We start from the raw sequence: 13,921 nt of genomic DNA, 5'->3' as shown, positions 1-13,921 counted from the left end.
GGGCTCACTCATGGGCAGTCTTGACTTTCAGCATAACTCGAATGCAATCTCGAACTCGACTTACTTGAGTCTACAAAGACCACGTTCGCTCCCCTCCTTCTCTGTGCTTACAACTTCAATCGGTTATCATTGTAACGAAGTTAAGGTAACAAACGCTCGTCTTCCACGTTGGTCTAAGGCCAATAAGAACGCAGGTACAACATGTACCTACGCAAAAGCAAGTGTGTTGTAATCCAAAGAAGAATCTGAAAAGTTTCTGTCCCTTAATAAGCAAGGTGTACACGTACAGAGGCCGAAACCCAGAGGGAAGCTCTTGGCTCCCATAGCAAAGCTGCTTCTACTGCCGTAAACTCTGTGGTGTTGCTTCATGTTCTTCTTTCTACTCCTCTTCGCATTCTCCGTTCATAAGATGTGATGAGAATGCCACCGTTCCCTTCCCTTCCCTTTCCAGTTTGTGACTCCTCCAGCGCCTTACTATGCGATGCTGTACTGATTGGACAAAAGCAACGCTCGGAACACTTTAATCAATGCAGACACTTCAATCATTCCTCGCAATCGCTCGGCTCGGCTCAGATTTTGACATCCTTCATGTCGTCTTCCACAGACTCCACACTGGGTTTGCCCAAGCTTTTCGAAGGTGTCACATTCTCTTTTTCCTCGTCGTCACTATTGCTCATCATACTGCTGCCGAGCCTACTACGTGGGTACGGCTGGCTGGTTCTCCTTTCATCAAAGTCACCATTCGCGACGACAGGAGTGTCGATGCCGGACACTAGCTTTTCTTTCCCTTTGTCAGACTTTGCAAATGTGGGTGTGTCAATGGCAGAAATCAGCTTCTCGTTGCTTCGCGTCTCTATGGCGGCGGTATCGAGCGACAAGGGTTGTGGAGGTACAGCAGTGATCGGCGAGCTCTCTTCCGTCACGCGGGCCAGGGGGCTGCCGACGCCTCCATGACCTCGCGGACTGGAGTTGTGCATGGGTGCTTTACCGTTTGCAAAGCGTTGTGGCGACCGTCCTCGATCTTCTTTCGTGGGTGATCCGTATGGCGAGAAACCGTTGGCGCCTGGCGAGACATTGCTATTGATGCGCAGAGGCCTCTTCTTGGGTGCACGTCGGCCATATTTCTGATCTGATCTCCATCGAAGGATGTCGATGTATGCTGGCTCCACGCCTTGCTTAGGAAACTCTCTCAATTTCAACTCTTTCGTGTCTTCATCAATGAACCACTTGTCGGTGTGCATGTCGTCGGCCAGGGTGGCAAGGAATGCCGACCACGAGCGCGAGATGACATATTTGCAGTCATAGTCGCGTCCCATCAGTATCACTTGACCCCACCTTCCCGTAGGTCCTGGTGCCAGATCGATCGCAATGTTGTTGCCGCCCCAGTCTCTGGCTAGCGGTATCCATGCGGGATGCGCGTACACCTTCTGGATGGCGTTTGGAGGCTGGGAGTCCTGCTTGTCGAGGAGTTCTGCGCGCCACTGGGGATTACTCGTCGGCTGCGCTTGTGCGATGGGAACAGCAGAAGACGACGAGCCAGCAAAGGCCTTCAGTGGTGCCTGAGGAATCTCATATGAGCGCTGTTCGCTGAGATACGCCTCGTTCACGGTGCGCCACTGCTGCCACTCTTGAATGATCTCCTCGACGTCCAGCATCATGCAGCCAAAAATGACGCCGGTCGGCAGACCTCCACGCTCTTGTCCATCGTGAATCTGCAGCGATTCTCTCACTTCTTGCGGCAAGGTGCAATCCAGCTCATGCTCCAACATATTAACGTCGTTTACCGTGGCTCCCATGCCCAAGTTCTCAAACAATTCCTCGTAGTTGTCCTCGAGCCAGCGATCAATGCGCTTCCAGGAATGACTGACTGGCGGCGGCGGAGGCAGACCATCACTGAAGGCCTGCATCTGGATCTCGCCGGTGCTGACGTCTGCCATTTTGCCGCTCATGCCGGTATTTGTTCTCGACAGGCTGCTGCGCTGACTGGGCGAGCCCGGGGCACTCGGAGTGCTGTTGACAAAGCCATTACCGGCTTCTAGGTCGAGGTCGGTTCGGGACTCCAAGGCGCTGTTGTTGTTGTGTGAGGAGTTGAGCGCGCTTTTCGACTGAGAGATGGCGACATGGCCATTACCGCGACCGTAGGGAGAATCGGGCCCGGCATGGCGGTCGTTGGAGGTCATGGTGTGCCAGAAGGAGCGCCATTGCGAAGCCAGTCTATCAGTAGCCATGTCAGTATGTGATCAGATGTCTCTACGGCGCGCAGCACGATAGGTGCGATAGGTGGGCGCAAGCCGGTCTGATGTCGGCGTGCAGCAGCGGTATGGGGTAATACGAGAGGAAGTTTTAGGGACGACTCACGCGCCAGCCATGGTGTGTTGATTGAACGGCGCGTGGGCCTGCGGTAGCGACAGTCGGGGGAGGAGGGCGGAGGGCGGAGGGCGGGTGGGTGGTGCGCAGTAGAGGCGTGGGACGGCAGTGAGGTTGGTGGTGGTGGTGGTGGTGGTAGTCGGTGTGGGTGGTCAGGAATAAGGATGTCGTTGAACAGTCGCAGCGGCTCGAAGCAGCAGTTTCCATCCAACAACCCTGTTGACACTCCTGAAAGTCTAGGTTCCGTTCGCTCTCTCTAGAATAGTCCTAGTCCAGGGTGTTTATTTTGCCGACGCCGGCGCGCCTACCAGACCAGACCAGCAGACTTTGTTTGGAGGAGAAGGTCGGTCGGTGGTGGAGTGTCACACGATTATGAGGTGGAGATGGAGACGGAGCATGTGAAAGCATGAATATTGTTATTGTTATTATTATTCACTGGTGGTGGTGATGGTGGTAGGGGGGGAAGATCTACGATATGTGTTGTTGTTGTTGCTGTTGTTGTTTTGTTGTTGTTGTTAGGCGAAGCGAGGCGAGAGCAAGGGACTAGAGACTACATAGAGACTAGAGAGAGATAGAAGAGATCAGATGTGTCCGATGCCGATGGAAGCGACGGAAAGTGTGGAAAGGCGCGCAAACAAGCCTTTGTGGCTGTCCCGATGCCCACTGCCCAGCAACGCTTCAATTCGCAGCAGCAGCAGCAATCCCGTCCCCGCCAACCGCTGCCAACTTTTGCCTCCTCCCATCCCCCTTTCATGACATGTGGACGGCGGGCGTATACATGATGAGACCCCTTCCCACCTTCACTGCCTCCTTTCATATCAAAGGGGAAGGGGTTATGTATACAGCATGTTCTCAGGTGTATTAGGAGACCTCCTACCAGGAGAAGCACTACCTGACTACATGTACGGAGGATGTGCCGATTGTCCACTGTCCATACCACCGGCTCTCCGCCTGCCATGCCCACCGCCCACGCTCACGCCCACGCCCTGATGCATCTCCACTGCCGAGCCCTTTTCTGAAACACGCACCCACACGATCCACCCTGAAACACAGCTTCCCTCCCTTTAGATTGCGCTCTTTGTCTTCCTCTCTGCCTACCAACACGTACGGTGACCTACATGCATCTACACTGACTACTACCTCTAGTACAGAGCGCATCGATGATATCCATATTGCATCAGTTATGCACATGATCATTTCCCATTCGTCTGTCCCGACTGAGTCCCGCGAACCTGAGCCTGCTTTCAATGCTGCAGTGGAACTGAAGCTGGCGGAGAGACGTCATCTTATCGTCGACCTGCGGATACCTATACATGTACCTTATGCATACATGATGCGGTGTCATGAACGTCGAATGATAAGGTCTGCAAGTTGCTGGTCGTACATACCTAGTACATACCTTACAGTAGGTACACCTCTTAGGTGTGTGACACGCACATTTGACATCATTGATGTGGTTCCACGCGGCGAGAGTAATGTACGTGGGAACTGTCACTATCTTACTAAGGTATTGTCGGGAGCCCACACTCACATCTGCCCCTTCATTCTACACAGACACCACCGTCTCTACATCTCTTGAGTTACGTGGCTTGGCGCAGGACAGGAAAGAATGCCCACTTATTTCTCGTCTTCGCAGCACTGGCAACCGAAAGATACCCTCAGGCCATAATCGGCATTATTTGGCCGCTCGCTGATCATCGCTCATCACGGATCGCGATATGAATTCAAACAGGAGGAGCACAGTGTGAAGTAGAATACAAGTCCATTGTCACTTCCGCTCAACTATATGCACTCCGAGCATCCACGTCTCCACTTCATAGGTACCTGCTTGGAACCTGTCGAACCTTGCGAGTGAGGATGTATTCTTCTGATTTCCGCATACACGGTTGCACGGGCCTTCGATAGGTGAGTGAACTCAATGCCTTGCCTCTTAGGAGGTAGGATGTACCAGAAGGAGCCTGGAAGCGATGAATCCACCACGAAGTTTACCGTTCAAGAACCGCTTGCCGCCTTCGGCGTCAATCACGTCCGTGAGGTAGGAGGTACGAATAAGGTATAAAACTTGCCGGTTCACCTTATAGGCCGAGAGCCGGAACTATATATCCTCTAACGTCTTTGGCGATGCCGCGTTATCATCATCTTCACTACATCTGGCTACAGGTGCTTGCCCTCGCAACGGTCAATGCTTCCGCACGGTCTAATTACACCACAAGTTCGAGAAATACCACCACAGGTGTCATAGCGAATATTCCATCTTCTTGGACCTATTTACTTCCAGATGGCTTCTACGGCAATGTCAATGGGAGTTTCATCAATGATACCACGACCAGCGACTCCCGTATAGACTCCACACTCCATGCTGCCACTCAAGCGCCCTTCATTGCCTACGATGAAGAGTTTTACGACATCTTTGGCAACTCACAAATTACCCTGATACAAGATCGTACGGCTGAGAACGAAATATTCCCCTTCGAAGCTGGAGTCTGGGTCCCAGAGAGGGACGAAGTATGGTTTGCAAGCGATACGTCCCAAGGGGTCAGAAGGAATCAATACAGTTCTGTTGTGGTACTTCAGCTGACTTGAGCCTAGGCAGAAGGATTGGAAGTCTTTGTGCTCAATCTCAACACATCAGTAGTCTCCACGTTGAAAACGTCCGGAACGGAGCGACTCCGCTATAGCAACGGCGGCTACTACTTCCAAGGCAAAGTCTACTTTGCGACATATCCGTCAAACACGACCTACCGTGGAGGCATATACAGCGTAGACGTCCAGACCCTGCGAGTGGAGCCTGTAGTAAACAGCTATTTCGGCTTGCCTTTCGTCGGTTGTGACGACGTCGTATGGGCTACGAAAGGAAACGACACATACTTGTACTTTACCGATTTTCCGTACTCGTCATCTGCATGGGGAGACACTGCGCCCGTTGCTCAGCTTCCATCTGGTGTCTGGAGATGGGACCCACAGAACGAAGTTATACAGCAGGTCATACCACGGAACGATATTAACCCCAATGACATTCGAGTCTCGCCCGATCAGCGAACACTGTACGTCACTGATAGCAGTCCGACCTACTACGCCGCAGAACCCAATGAGAACACCCTTGGTGGAGCTTCGTCCTGGTTGGGACCATACATTTATCAGTACGATCTTGACGAGGACATGTACCCCTCCAAGCGCCGTGTTTTTGGGCTGGTCAGGAAGGGCATCGCTGATGGCATTCACGTAGACGATGCTGGACGTGTGTGGACGGCTGAGGGCGAGGGAATCGTGATTAGAAGCCCTAAGAATGGCAAAGTGCTGGGGTTAGTGAACGGGCAGTATTTCCTGGCAAATAATAGTATGGCTGCTGCTCCTATTGCGAATTTCGCATTGGCGGGCGATCAGTTGATTGTTGCGGCGCAGGCGAGGTTGTATGCTGTACGATTGGCGAAGGAGCTTGTCAGTAGGGATAGTATTATTGTGAATTAGACTCACGGATGGAGACATACATATGTAGCATACCGTATCTATTGGTGGCCCCCTGGACGAGTGTCTCTAGCCGCATATATGGCAGATCAAGATGTTGCAACTCCGATGCGAGAGCGTAGCGTGTCGGTCGTTGGCAGAGAGAGAGACATGCTCCAGAGGAGATGTACCTGGTGCATTCTTGATATGTTGTCGTGAGGTAGCAAGCGAGGTTGGAAAGACATGGTCAGGGTGAGCTTAGTCAGGAGAGGCCACTAGCACGAACTAGCGCCACCACGTTTGGAGCGCGCTTCCATTGCACCAGCCCTGCAACCTAACCGGATCTTGCATCTCTAAAATCACGACAACCATCACAACGACATACCGCCAACCAACGCCATCAGATATTTTGGCCCTCGACACGAACCCGAACGAGCATCCGGCATCTGTTTCCTCCGCATGGAAGTAGCCTGAACAACGACAGCGCCGGCCGCGCGCCGACCATCGACCATCGACCACTTCGATTCACTCCTTCTACAACTTCCTTTGCTTCCACCCTTATGTTGACAACGACACCACTTCACTCGGCCCTTTCCTATTCTCAATTCGTGTCGAATCAGTGTCGCTATTATGGCGCCCCCCAGCGGCAAGCGGAAGCGACCTGAACGCCAGCATTCCGACGACGCTTCACGAGCTTCGCCCTACCGACCTGAGAACTCGCGGATGGCATCGCAACGGGCATCAAAGGCCGGCGCCGTAGCTGAACCCACCACTGATGAAGCAAGATCGTCGGCGAATACACCCCTGAATGGCAACGGAGGCGATGCATCACACCTAGAAACGTTAGTCAAGAGCATGCCCCGATCTCGACCGGCCAAAGTGCGGTGGGCAGAAAAGTGAATACAAGCTGACCAGGACGTGATACCGTAGGCCAGCTGAGAATGGAGATGTACCAGTATCGGGGTCCACGCCAACCAACAATGGAGAGGCGGCCATAGAAGATGTGCCTAGCGACCAGAGGACGCCATACCAATATTCGTACCTGGTGGACGAAGTTGTGGCAGTATGGACGGACACGGGCGGTCAGTCCATACTCGACACGGCCGCAACGCTAGATGAAATGCAACTCAGCGACCTTGTCCAGGAGCTCATACGGTCGGCCCTGGACGGAAGGTTGACCGGACAGCAAGCTGGTCATACTGTCCGCGCGCTGATTGCCGCGAAGCATGAAAGCGATGGCGTTGATGTCGAATTTCTTTTTCTGAACAATCTCTCATTTCTCTTCGAGTCCGGTCACAAAGACCAGGTCCTCAAGGGTCTTGTGGCTGCCACTGGAATTGACCAAGAGACCATGCGACTGGAACTCGATATACCGTTGCTGCAGGAACTTTCTCTCGTGCGCAGCACGTTCGAGAAGATGCGAACTCGGAAGACGACTAATGCTCTGTATCGGCAAGCTAACTTCAATCTATTGCGAGAAGAAAGCGAGGGATATGCCAAACTGATCACGGAGTACTTCAACACAGCGCAGCAAGCCTTCGAGAAGCGCAATGGCGATGACCCCTTCATCGCCGAAGATGCTTTTCAGCGCGTCAAAGCCCTGGTCGGAGCCTTTGATCTCGATGTTGGCCGTGTCCTGGATATTACCCTCGATGTCAGTGCTGATCTCCTGGTCAAAGCATATCCTTTCTTTATGAAGTTCTACCGCGCGAGCTCATGGTGGCCGAGCGACGAATCGCTTGACAATCTGAAATGGGAAGATCAAGGCTTCGGCACACTGCCTGCCTGGTGCCTACCCGGATCTGGAAGGTCTGCATTCACCACCGAAGAGCGCGAGCAGTTGACTGCTCTGAGACGGACTCGTGACGTGCGATTCTGGCAACAAGTGCGAGAGGTCGGTACGAAAGCCTTCTTTGAGCTAGGTGCACGCAAAATTGTGGACTTTGACTCTGCACTGCCGTTGCTGGAGCAAGAAGCGCAGCCAGAGCTCGATTCTCGTGGCAAGGAGACTAACCAGCACAAACGGCAACGTGTGAATGAAGATCGAAAGTACATGCGAGAGACTCGTCACCTCCCACCCCCTGGAAACTACGACGCTGCTCAGCTCTTGGGCTTCAAGCTACGCTTCTATGCTTCCGATGCACGTGATCCGCAAGATACACTGCCCGACAACCTCATCTACCTCACGGCACTACTCATCAAGATTGGTTTTGTGTCTTTGCGAGACTTGTACCCGCACCTCCATCCATCGGACCAGGACATGCCAGCAGAGAGGAAGCGGCTCGAAAAGGAGAAGGCGGAGAAAGATGCCAAGGACCGCCCTGGTGGAGGGATGAACGCACTCCTGATGGCGGGTGCGCTGCCCGATGATACCCCTGTGTCACGGAATACACGTCTTGACAAAAGCAAGAACGGCGGCACTACACCAGCTCCAGACAAGAAAGACGATGCCAAGCCAGAGTTACCACCTCCCACAAATCAGAAGCTCTATCTGCTCAAAGCCCTTCTGCTCATTGGAGCTCTTCCCGAAGCTCTGTACATCCTCGGTCGCTTTCCGTGGTTAGCAGAAGTGGACACTGAACTTCCTGCATTCTTCTTCCGCATTCTCCGACACATGTTGAGCAACATGACGGAGTCTGTGAAGCCTCTTCACGGGCTGTCAGACATGCGCAGAACAAATGATCGTCTCAGCAACACCACCGTACAGCCCAACGGACAGCTACCGGTCAGCTCATGGTCGGCGAAGAAGCCGATTCGTTGGTTGCACAATGATTGTTTCAGCAAATCGGGTGATGAGTACAGACACTATTACAGCGACTGGAGTGACAATATCCCTCTGTGTCAAAGTTCTGACGACGTATATCTTCTATGCGACACTTTCATCGGCTTCCTAGGTCCCAAGATCGGGCAAGACCCCGAGATCTATGGAACCCTTTTGCGTCTTGCTGAGCAGAGTCTCGTTGGTGACGCTTCGCCCGCCAATCGAACGCGCTGGCTCACAATCCTGCGACGTCTGCTTATTCCTGCATTGAGCTGTGGCAAGCATAACCCCCAACTCAGTCAACAAGTCTTCGATTTGCTCAAGCTCTACCCTTTGAGCACTCGCTACAATGTCTATGCAGAGTGGTTCTCGGGCTCTACTTCCCGGCAGGCCGATGTCCGTGATGCATTTGCACGTAACAAAGCAGAAGTGCGAGACGTCCTCCGTCGCGTTTCCAACGACACCGTGCGAAAGCAAGGCCGAGCGCTGGGAAAAGTATCATTGGCAGCGCCAGGCATTGTCATGGTGGAGATGATCAGCCAACTCGAGGTGTACGCCAACATGATTCCCAGTCTCGTGGAGTGCACACGATACTTCTCGCCCATGGCGTATGAGGTGCTCACATGGGCCCTGATCAATTCGCTCAGTGGGAACGATCGCAACCGCATGCAGGGTGATGGCATGCTGACCAGTCCGTGGCTTCAGGCATTGTCACGGTTCGTTGCCAATCTCTTCTCCAAGTATACTTACTTGAACCCCACACCGATCCTGCAATACCTCGCTTCCAAGCTGAGATCCGGAGAGACCACCGATTTGGAGATGCTCGAGCAAATTCTGGTCGAGATGGCTGGGATCCGCTCGGATGTGGAGTTCAACGACACTCAGGTGCTGGCAATGGCCGGTGGTGTCTCGTTGCAGAGTTATATCCTGGAGCAATTGTCCGACAAGAGACACACCAAGGAGAAAGAAAAGCCGGCAAGACGTCTCATGCAGTGCCTCAGCAATTCGGGTCTGGTTGGCCAGCTGCTCATCGCTATCGCGCAAGACCGCAAGCTCTACGCACATGGCGAAGAGCTTCGCTTTGCCCCCTTGAAAGTCGTCGGCAATAATCTGGACAAGATTTCGGCTGTATTTGCGCAGTACCTTGACGCACTGAAGTGGAATCTGAAACCACAAGAACTCGAGGCAGCGGTGCCTGAAGTGGGAGTCCTCGTGCACGACTTCGGTCTTGAGCCCAGCGTTGCACTGCTGATTCATCGTTTGGCTGTTCGCAGTCGTATGAATGATTATGATGCAGCCAAGAAGCAGGAGAACGAGAAAAAGGAAAAGGAAAAGCCGGAAGCTGCCCCAGCAAATAAGAGCAGCGACACTGTCATGGAGGAAGCTCCAGTCAAGCCTGCGGATGATGCTGAAGACATCGACGCGAAAGCGGCAGACTCGAAGCATATGGACATCGACTCCGCGAATCCATTGCAATCGTCAAGTCCATGGCATCCCGTGCTTGAACCCGTGATCCAACAACTCACAGATGCGCTACCGGACTTGGCTGCGCGTCTCAGCATTCCTTTCTATGTCACTTTCTGGACTCTTACTCACCAAGACGTTCTGGTACCTACCGATAGCTACCAAAAGGAGACAAATCGCATCGAGCAGGAAATCAAGCAGATCAATGCGGACCGAAGTGATCTCACTAGCATCGCTACCAAGGAGCGTGATGCTCGAAAGAGGGCGTTGCAGAAGTGGTATGACAGCCTGAAGTCTGAGCCCATGCAACACATGGCTGCATACATGGCAGTGCGCAACCGGATCAGTGGCAGTAAGATTGGCAGCAAGATCATCCCTGGCGAGAATGCTTATTGGTTCCCGAAGCCAACAGCCGTTGATCCGCAGCAGATCAAAGCCGCGATAGAAGCAAAGCACCAAGCTCTCCTACAAGAATGCTTCCTTCCGCGAGCCATGCTGTCCGCTATCGACTCCCATTATTCCTTTGAGATGATGAAACTCATGCACCAGAACGGCACGCCTGGATTCAGCCTGATGCATCTTCTCTTCCAACTTTTCAAGAAGAAGCAGTTGTGCTCGCTCATATTTGGGTGCACACAGAATGAAGCGCAGCATCTCGCGCGATTCTTGCTGGAGACTCTTAAGCTCCTTCATCGGTGGCACGCAGACCAATCAACATACGAGAAAGAGGCATTGGGTCTGAAGAAGAAATTGCCGGGGTTCGTCAAAGTCTTCGAAGCCACCGGCGAGCCCAAGTCTGTCATGGACTGGCAGACCTTCCGCAGGATGCTATTCAACATTCACGTCGCGCTCAATGGGGCGCTGCAAGCTTGTTTCGAATCCGGAGAGTACATGCACATCCGGAATGGCATCATGGTTTTGAAGGGTATCCATCAAGTATTCCCGGCCATCAAGTTTCACGGTAAGAACATGATTGACCAGGTCGAAAGATTGTCGAAAGAAGAACAGCGCAGTGACCTCAAACTTGCTGCGATGTCGCTTCGCGGACCAATTCAGAACCGAGAGAAGCAATGGGTCTTACCGCAAAACTTCAGACTTGGGGAGGGTGCCAAAGAGGGCGCAAAGACTGGCGGTCAAGACTCTTCTGGCAGACCAGAAACTCCTCAACCAGGCGCCGCCAAGCTTAATGCTTCTGCACCCGATTTCAAACCTACGCTTCCCATCGGGCCCCCTAGAAAGGAGTCTGCTGTCGAGGATGGTGAGATACGAGACGAAAAAGTGGCTGCGGCGAAGGCAGAGGTCACTGTGTCCCAGAGCATCAAGGATGTTGCATCTGCAGACAGCGCACCCTCGAGCAGGGACACGCCAAAGCTAGCAGACTCGCGTCCAGCACGTCCACTGCCTGACCGAGATGGTTTGCGGTCTGAGTCGAAGTCATCGACACCAGCACCATTCCCAGCCAAGAGCGCTCCTCATTCGGGTATGCCGCTACGGCCTGATTCACGAGATGCTTCGCACCGAATGGAAAGCTCACGGCCGCCCCGCGATCTTCCGAACCGTCCCCAAGAGTCTGCGTACAACCGACCGCTTCCTGGACAGTCTGCTTCACGAAATAGCGGCCACTATGGTGACCGGCCAGATGATCATTACGGCAGACTCGAGAGAGGCGGTGAGGTCCGACCTGCCTCGCGGGATCAGTCGCCAAGTCACCGTAGCGGACGGGGCAGGACGCCGCCGGGTTCCAACCCTCGGGGAACGTACCGTGATGAGCGACCGTACGATCGTGGACCAGCTGATGGTCGTTACGGTCGCGAGGAATCGCGTGGATCTCGTCATGATGCGCCGACCCATCAGAACCGGCACGCGCCCGAATCGCGAGATCGCCCGCCACTGTCGAGCCGAGCTTCTGATAGTGGACTGCACCCGGATCGAATGGGACACATCTCTTCCGTGGCTGTCTCTTCCGAGACTCACCGAGGCCCGCCAACCGTGGCTAGCTCTGTGGCAACTCCGCAACAAGAGCAAGTGTCGGTAAATCCAGCTCGTCTTGCCTTGATCAACCAGGATACCCCTCCTGACTCTATCCCACGTGCAAGTAGAGATCGAGAGCGAGAGCGACCTCACGTAGAACACGAGCAGCGTCGAGAGCGCAGCCACCTGGACGATCGCAACGGCCCGCCCCCATTCCAAGCACGATCCGACAGTCGCACGAACGGGCGGCTCGCAGATTCTTCTCGAGACGCGCCCAATCGATCGGAGCAACAGCAGGACCTTGCACCGCGAGGTTCTCGATCGCGGGGGCCTAGACTGCAAGAGATGCCTCCTCCATCAGCAGAGTCCACCTATGGTCGACTGAATGCGCCAGCCGAGCCACCTACGGGTCCTAAGAATGGCCCGGGGGGCAATAGGAGCGGTAGAAACTTCACTGCACCACCACCCGGCACTCCGTCTTTGCCATCGCCGACCCTTACGAGACAACCTGAGCACTCTACCCCTGTGGCGCCCCGTGGACCATCTCGACAGGCGAGTGGTCACATGGATCGGGTTTCTGCCCCAAATTCCGCACCTAGCACCCCTGCAACCGAGACCGGGCCATCCGTCCACCCAAGTAGACTCACCAACGTCGGCCAACCACCGCAGCCTGCACAGATCCAGACGAACTTTGCCCCGAATGGTCCACGCAGTGTCAGCGCGGCTTCGCCAATGACAGCAGCGCCGCCATCTGCGCCTCGTGGACCAGGCCGCCACGGTACTTCGTCTAGTACACCAACGGGGCCTCCACCTGTGAGCAACGTGCCACCATCGGGCCCTGCAACAATAGCAGAGAGGCAGCAGAAGAATCGTCAACGTGCCAGTATCAACGCCACTCTGCAAGGCAACGGCAGTCAAGCTAGTCCTCAAGGTGTGCAGTTCAGAGGTGCTTCTTCTAGGCAATCAAGCATATCTAACGCACCACCTATGGCTCCTCCTGCCGTGCCGGCGTCTACGGTTGATCTCTTCCAGAACAGAACCGATTCTGGGAATGAACGCAGTCACCGACATCGTGACGATGGCCGGCAGTCCAGCAGTCGTCACCAAAGCCGAGAGCGATCTCACAACGAATCTTTTGGACATGGACATGCTCCTCCACCGCCACCTGGTCCTGCGGACGATGGTCGGTCTCGAAGAGATCGATCAGCACGCGATGACCGACCTCGTGATAGTGCTCGTGATGGATCTCGCGGTGACCATAGAGCTCCCGACCGCCAGTATTCGCGAACAGACGATGGACATGCTCATCGCTCGCAATCGCACGGATCTGGTCCGTTCAATGGCCCGCCGCAAGGACCATATCAGAATGATCAGAGAGCGAGCGGAGCTAATCGTATGGCCCCATCAGGACCACAAGCTGAATTTCGAGGTGGCCAGCATCCTCGACGAGAGGAGGATCGAAAGGAGTCAAGTGGCAGAGGCATGCCGCGAGAGGAGCATGGTCCACCAGGAGGTCCAGATGGCAGGAAGCGAAGACACGAGGAGGCGCAGCAAGGCTTTGATCCTACCAAGAGACGACGCAGTGGACGACCATAGAATGCTGCTGCGTTCTTGCAACAGGGCGATGCAAAGCATGGCGAAAACCAGTTCGTATCATTGCGCTACTAGAACGAGAGCGCATCTCTTGGAACAGAAGCTTCTGTTCCTGCATCAGCAAGCGATGGAATGGGTGAGCATTCATGGGGTGCTTGTCGCTAGCGCGTGAAAATGATACTCTGTATCAAGGAGCGAACAGACATTCGGCAGCATACTTTCTGCTTCTCTTCATTCCAGCAACGCTGCTCAGCGTGTGCTTGAGACTGAGCTCAAGGCATAATGGCAAGATGTATAAATTAGGCCTCACGTATTAAAGCA

General features: G+C 54.0%; 3 protein-coding genes across 3 annotated transcripts; 2 read left to right on the top strand and 1 right to left on the bottom strand.

Annotated features, from left to right (window-relative positions):
* Positions 1 to 137: 137 nt before the first annotated feature.
* On the bottom strand, positions 138 to 2,510 carry SEPMUDRAFT_66755 (cell wall assembly and cell proliferation coordinating protein). Its single transcript, XM_016909762.1, has 2 exons — positions 2,359 to 2,510; positions 138 to 2,214 (listed from the first exon to the last, which is right to left on the bottom strand). Exons 1-2 carry the CDS (start codon positions 2,367 to 2,369, stop codon positions 570 to 572), a joined length of 1,656 nt encoding a protein of 551 aa, XP_016759755.1. The 5' UTR covers positions 2,370 to 2,510; the 3' UTR covers positions 138 to 569.
* Positions 2,511 to 4,077: 1,567 nt separating this feature from the next.
* On the top strand, positions 4,078 to 5,884 carry SEPMUDRAFT_86687 (calcium-dependent phosphotriesterase). Its single transcript, XM_016910419.1, has 2 exons — positions 4,078 to 4,932; positions 4,957 to 5,884. Exons 1-2 carry the CDS (start codon positions 4,489 to 4,491, stop codon positions 5,833 to 5,835), a joined length of 1,323 nt encoding a protein of 440 aa, XP_016759754.1. The 5' UTR covers positions 4,078 to 4,488; the 3' UTR covers positions 5,836 to 5,884.
* Positions 5,885 to 6,332: 448 nt separating this feature from the next.
* On the top strand, positions 6,333 to 13,603 carry SEPMUDRAFT_66751 (uncharacterized protein; the record flags this gene model as incomplete). Its single annotated transcript, XM_016909761.1, has 5 exons — positions 6,333 to 6,653; positions 6,742 to 10,382; positions 10,449 to 11,986; positions 12,152 to 13,259; positions 13,386 to 13,603. The coding sequence occupies exons 1-5, from the start codon at positions 6,442 to 6,444 to the stop codon at positions 13,601 to 13,603; spliced, it is 6,717 nt and encodes a 2,238-aa protein (XP_016759753.1). The 5' UTR covers positions 6,333 to 6,441.
* Between the last annotated feature and the right edge of the window lie 318 nt (positions 13,604 to 13,921).

This window comes from Sphaerulina musiva, assembly GCF_000320565.1.
Source record: "Sphaerulina musiva SO2202 unplaced genomic scaffold SEPMUscaffold_6, whole genome shotgun sequence".
NCBI lineage: Eukaryota > Fungi > Ascomycota > Dothideomycetes > Mycosphaerellales > Mycosphaerellaceae > Sphaerulina > Sphaerulina musiva.
The sequence above is the reverse complement of the archived record's forward strand: the minus strand, read 5'-3'. Positions and strand labels throughout refer to the sequence as shown.

Coding starts and splice junctions, on each gene's coding strand:
- SEPMUDRAFT_86687 (XM_016910419.1), top strand. CDS start 4,489: ATGCCGCGTTATCATCATCTTCACTACATCTGGCTACAGGTGCTTGCC. Junction 4,933..4,956: donor ATCAATACAGTTCTGTTGTG/GTACTTCAGCTG, acceptor ACTTGAGCCTAG/GCAGAAGGATTGGAAGTCTT.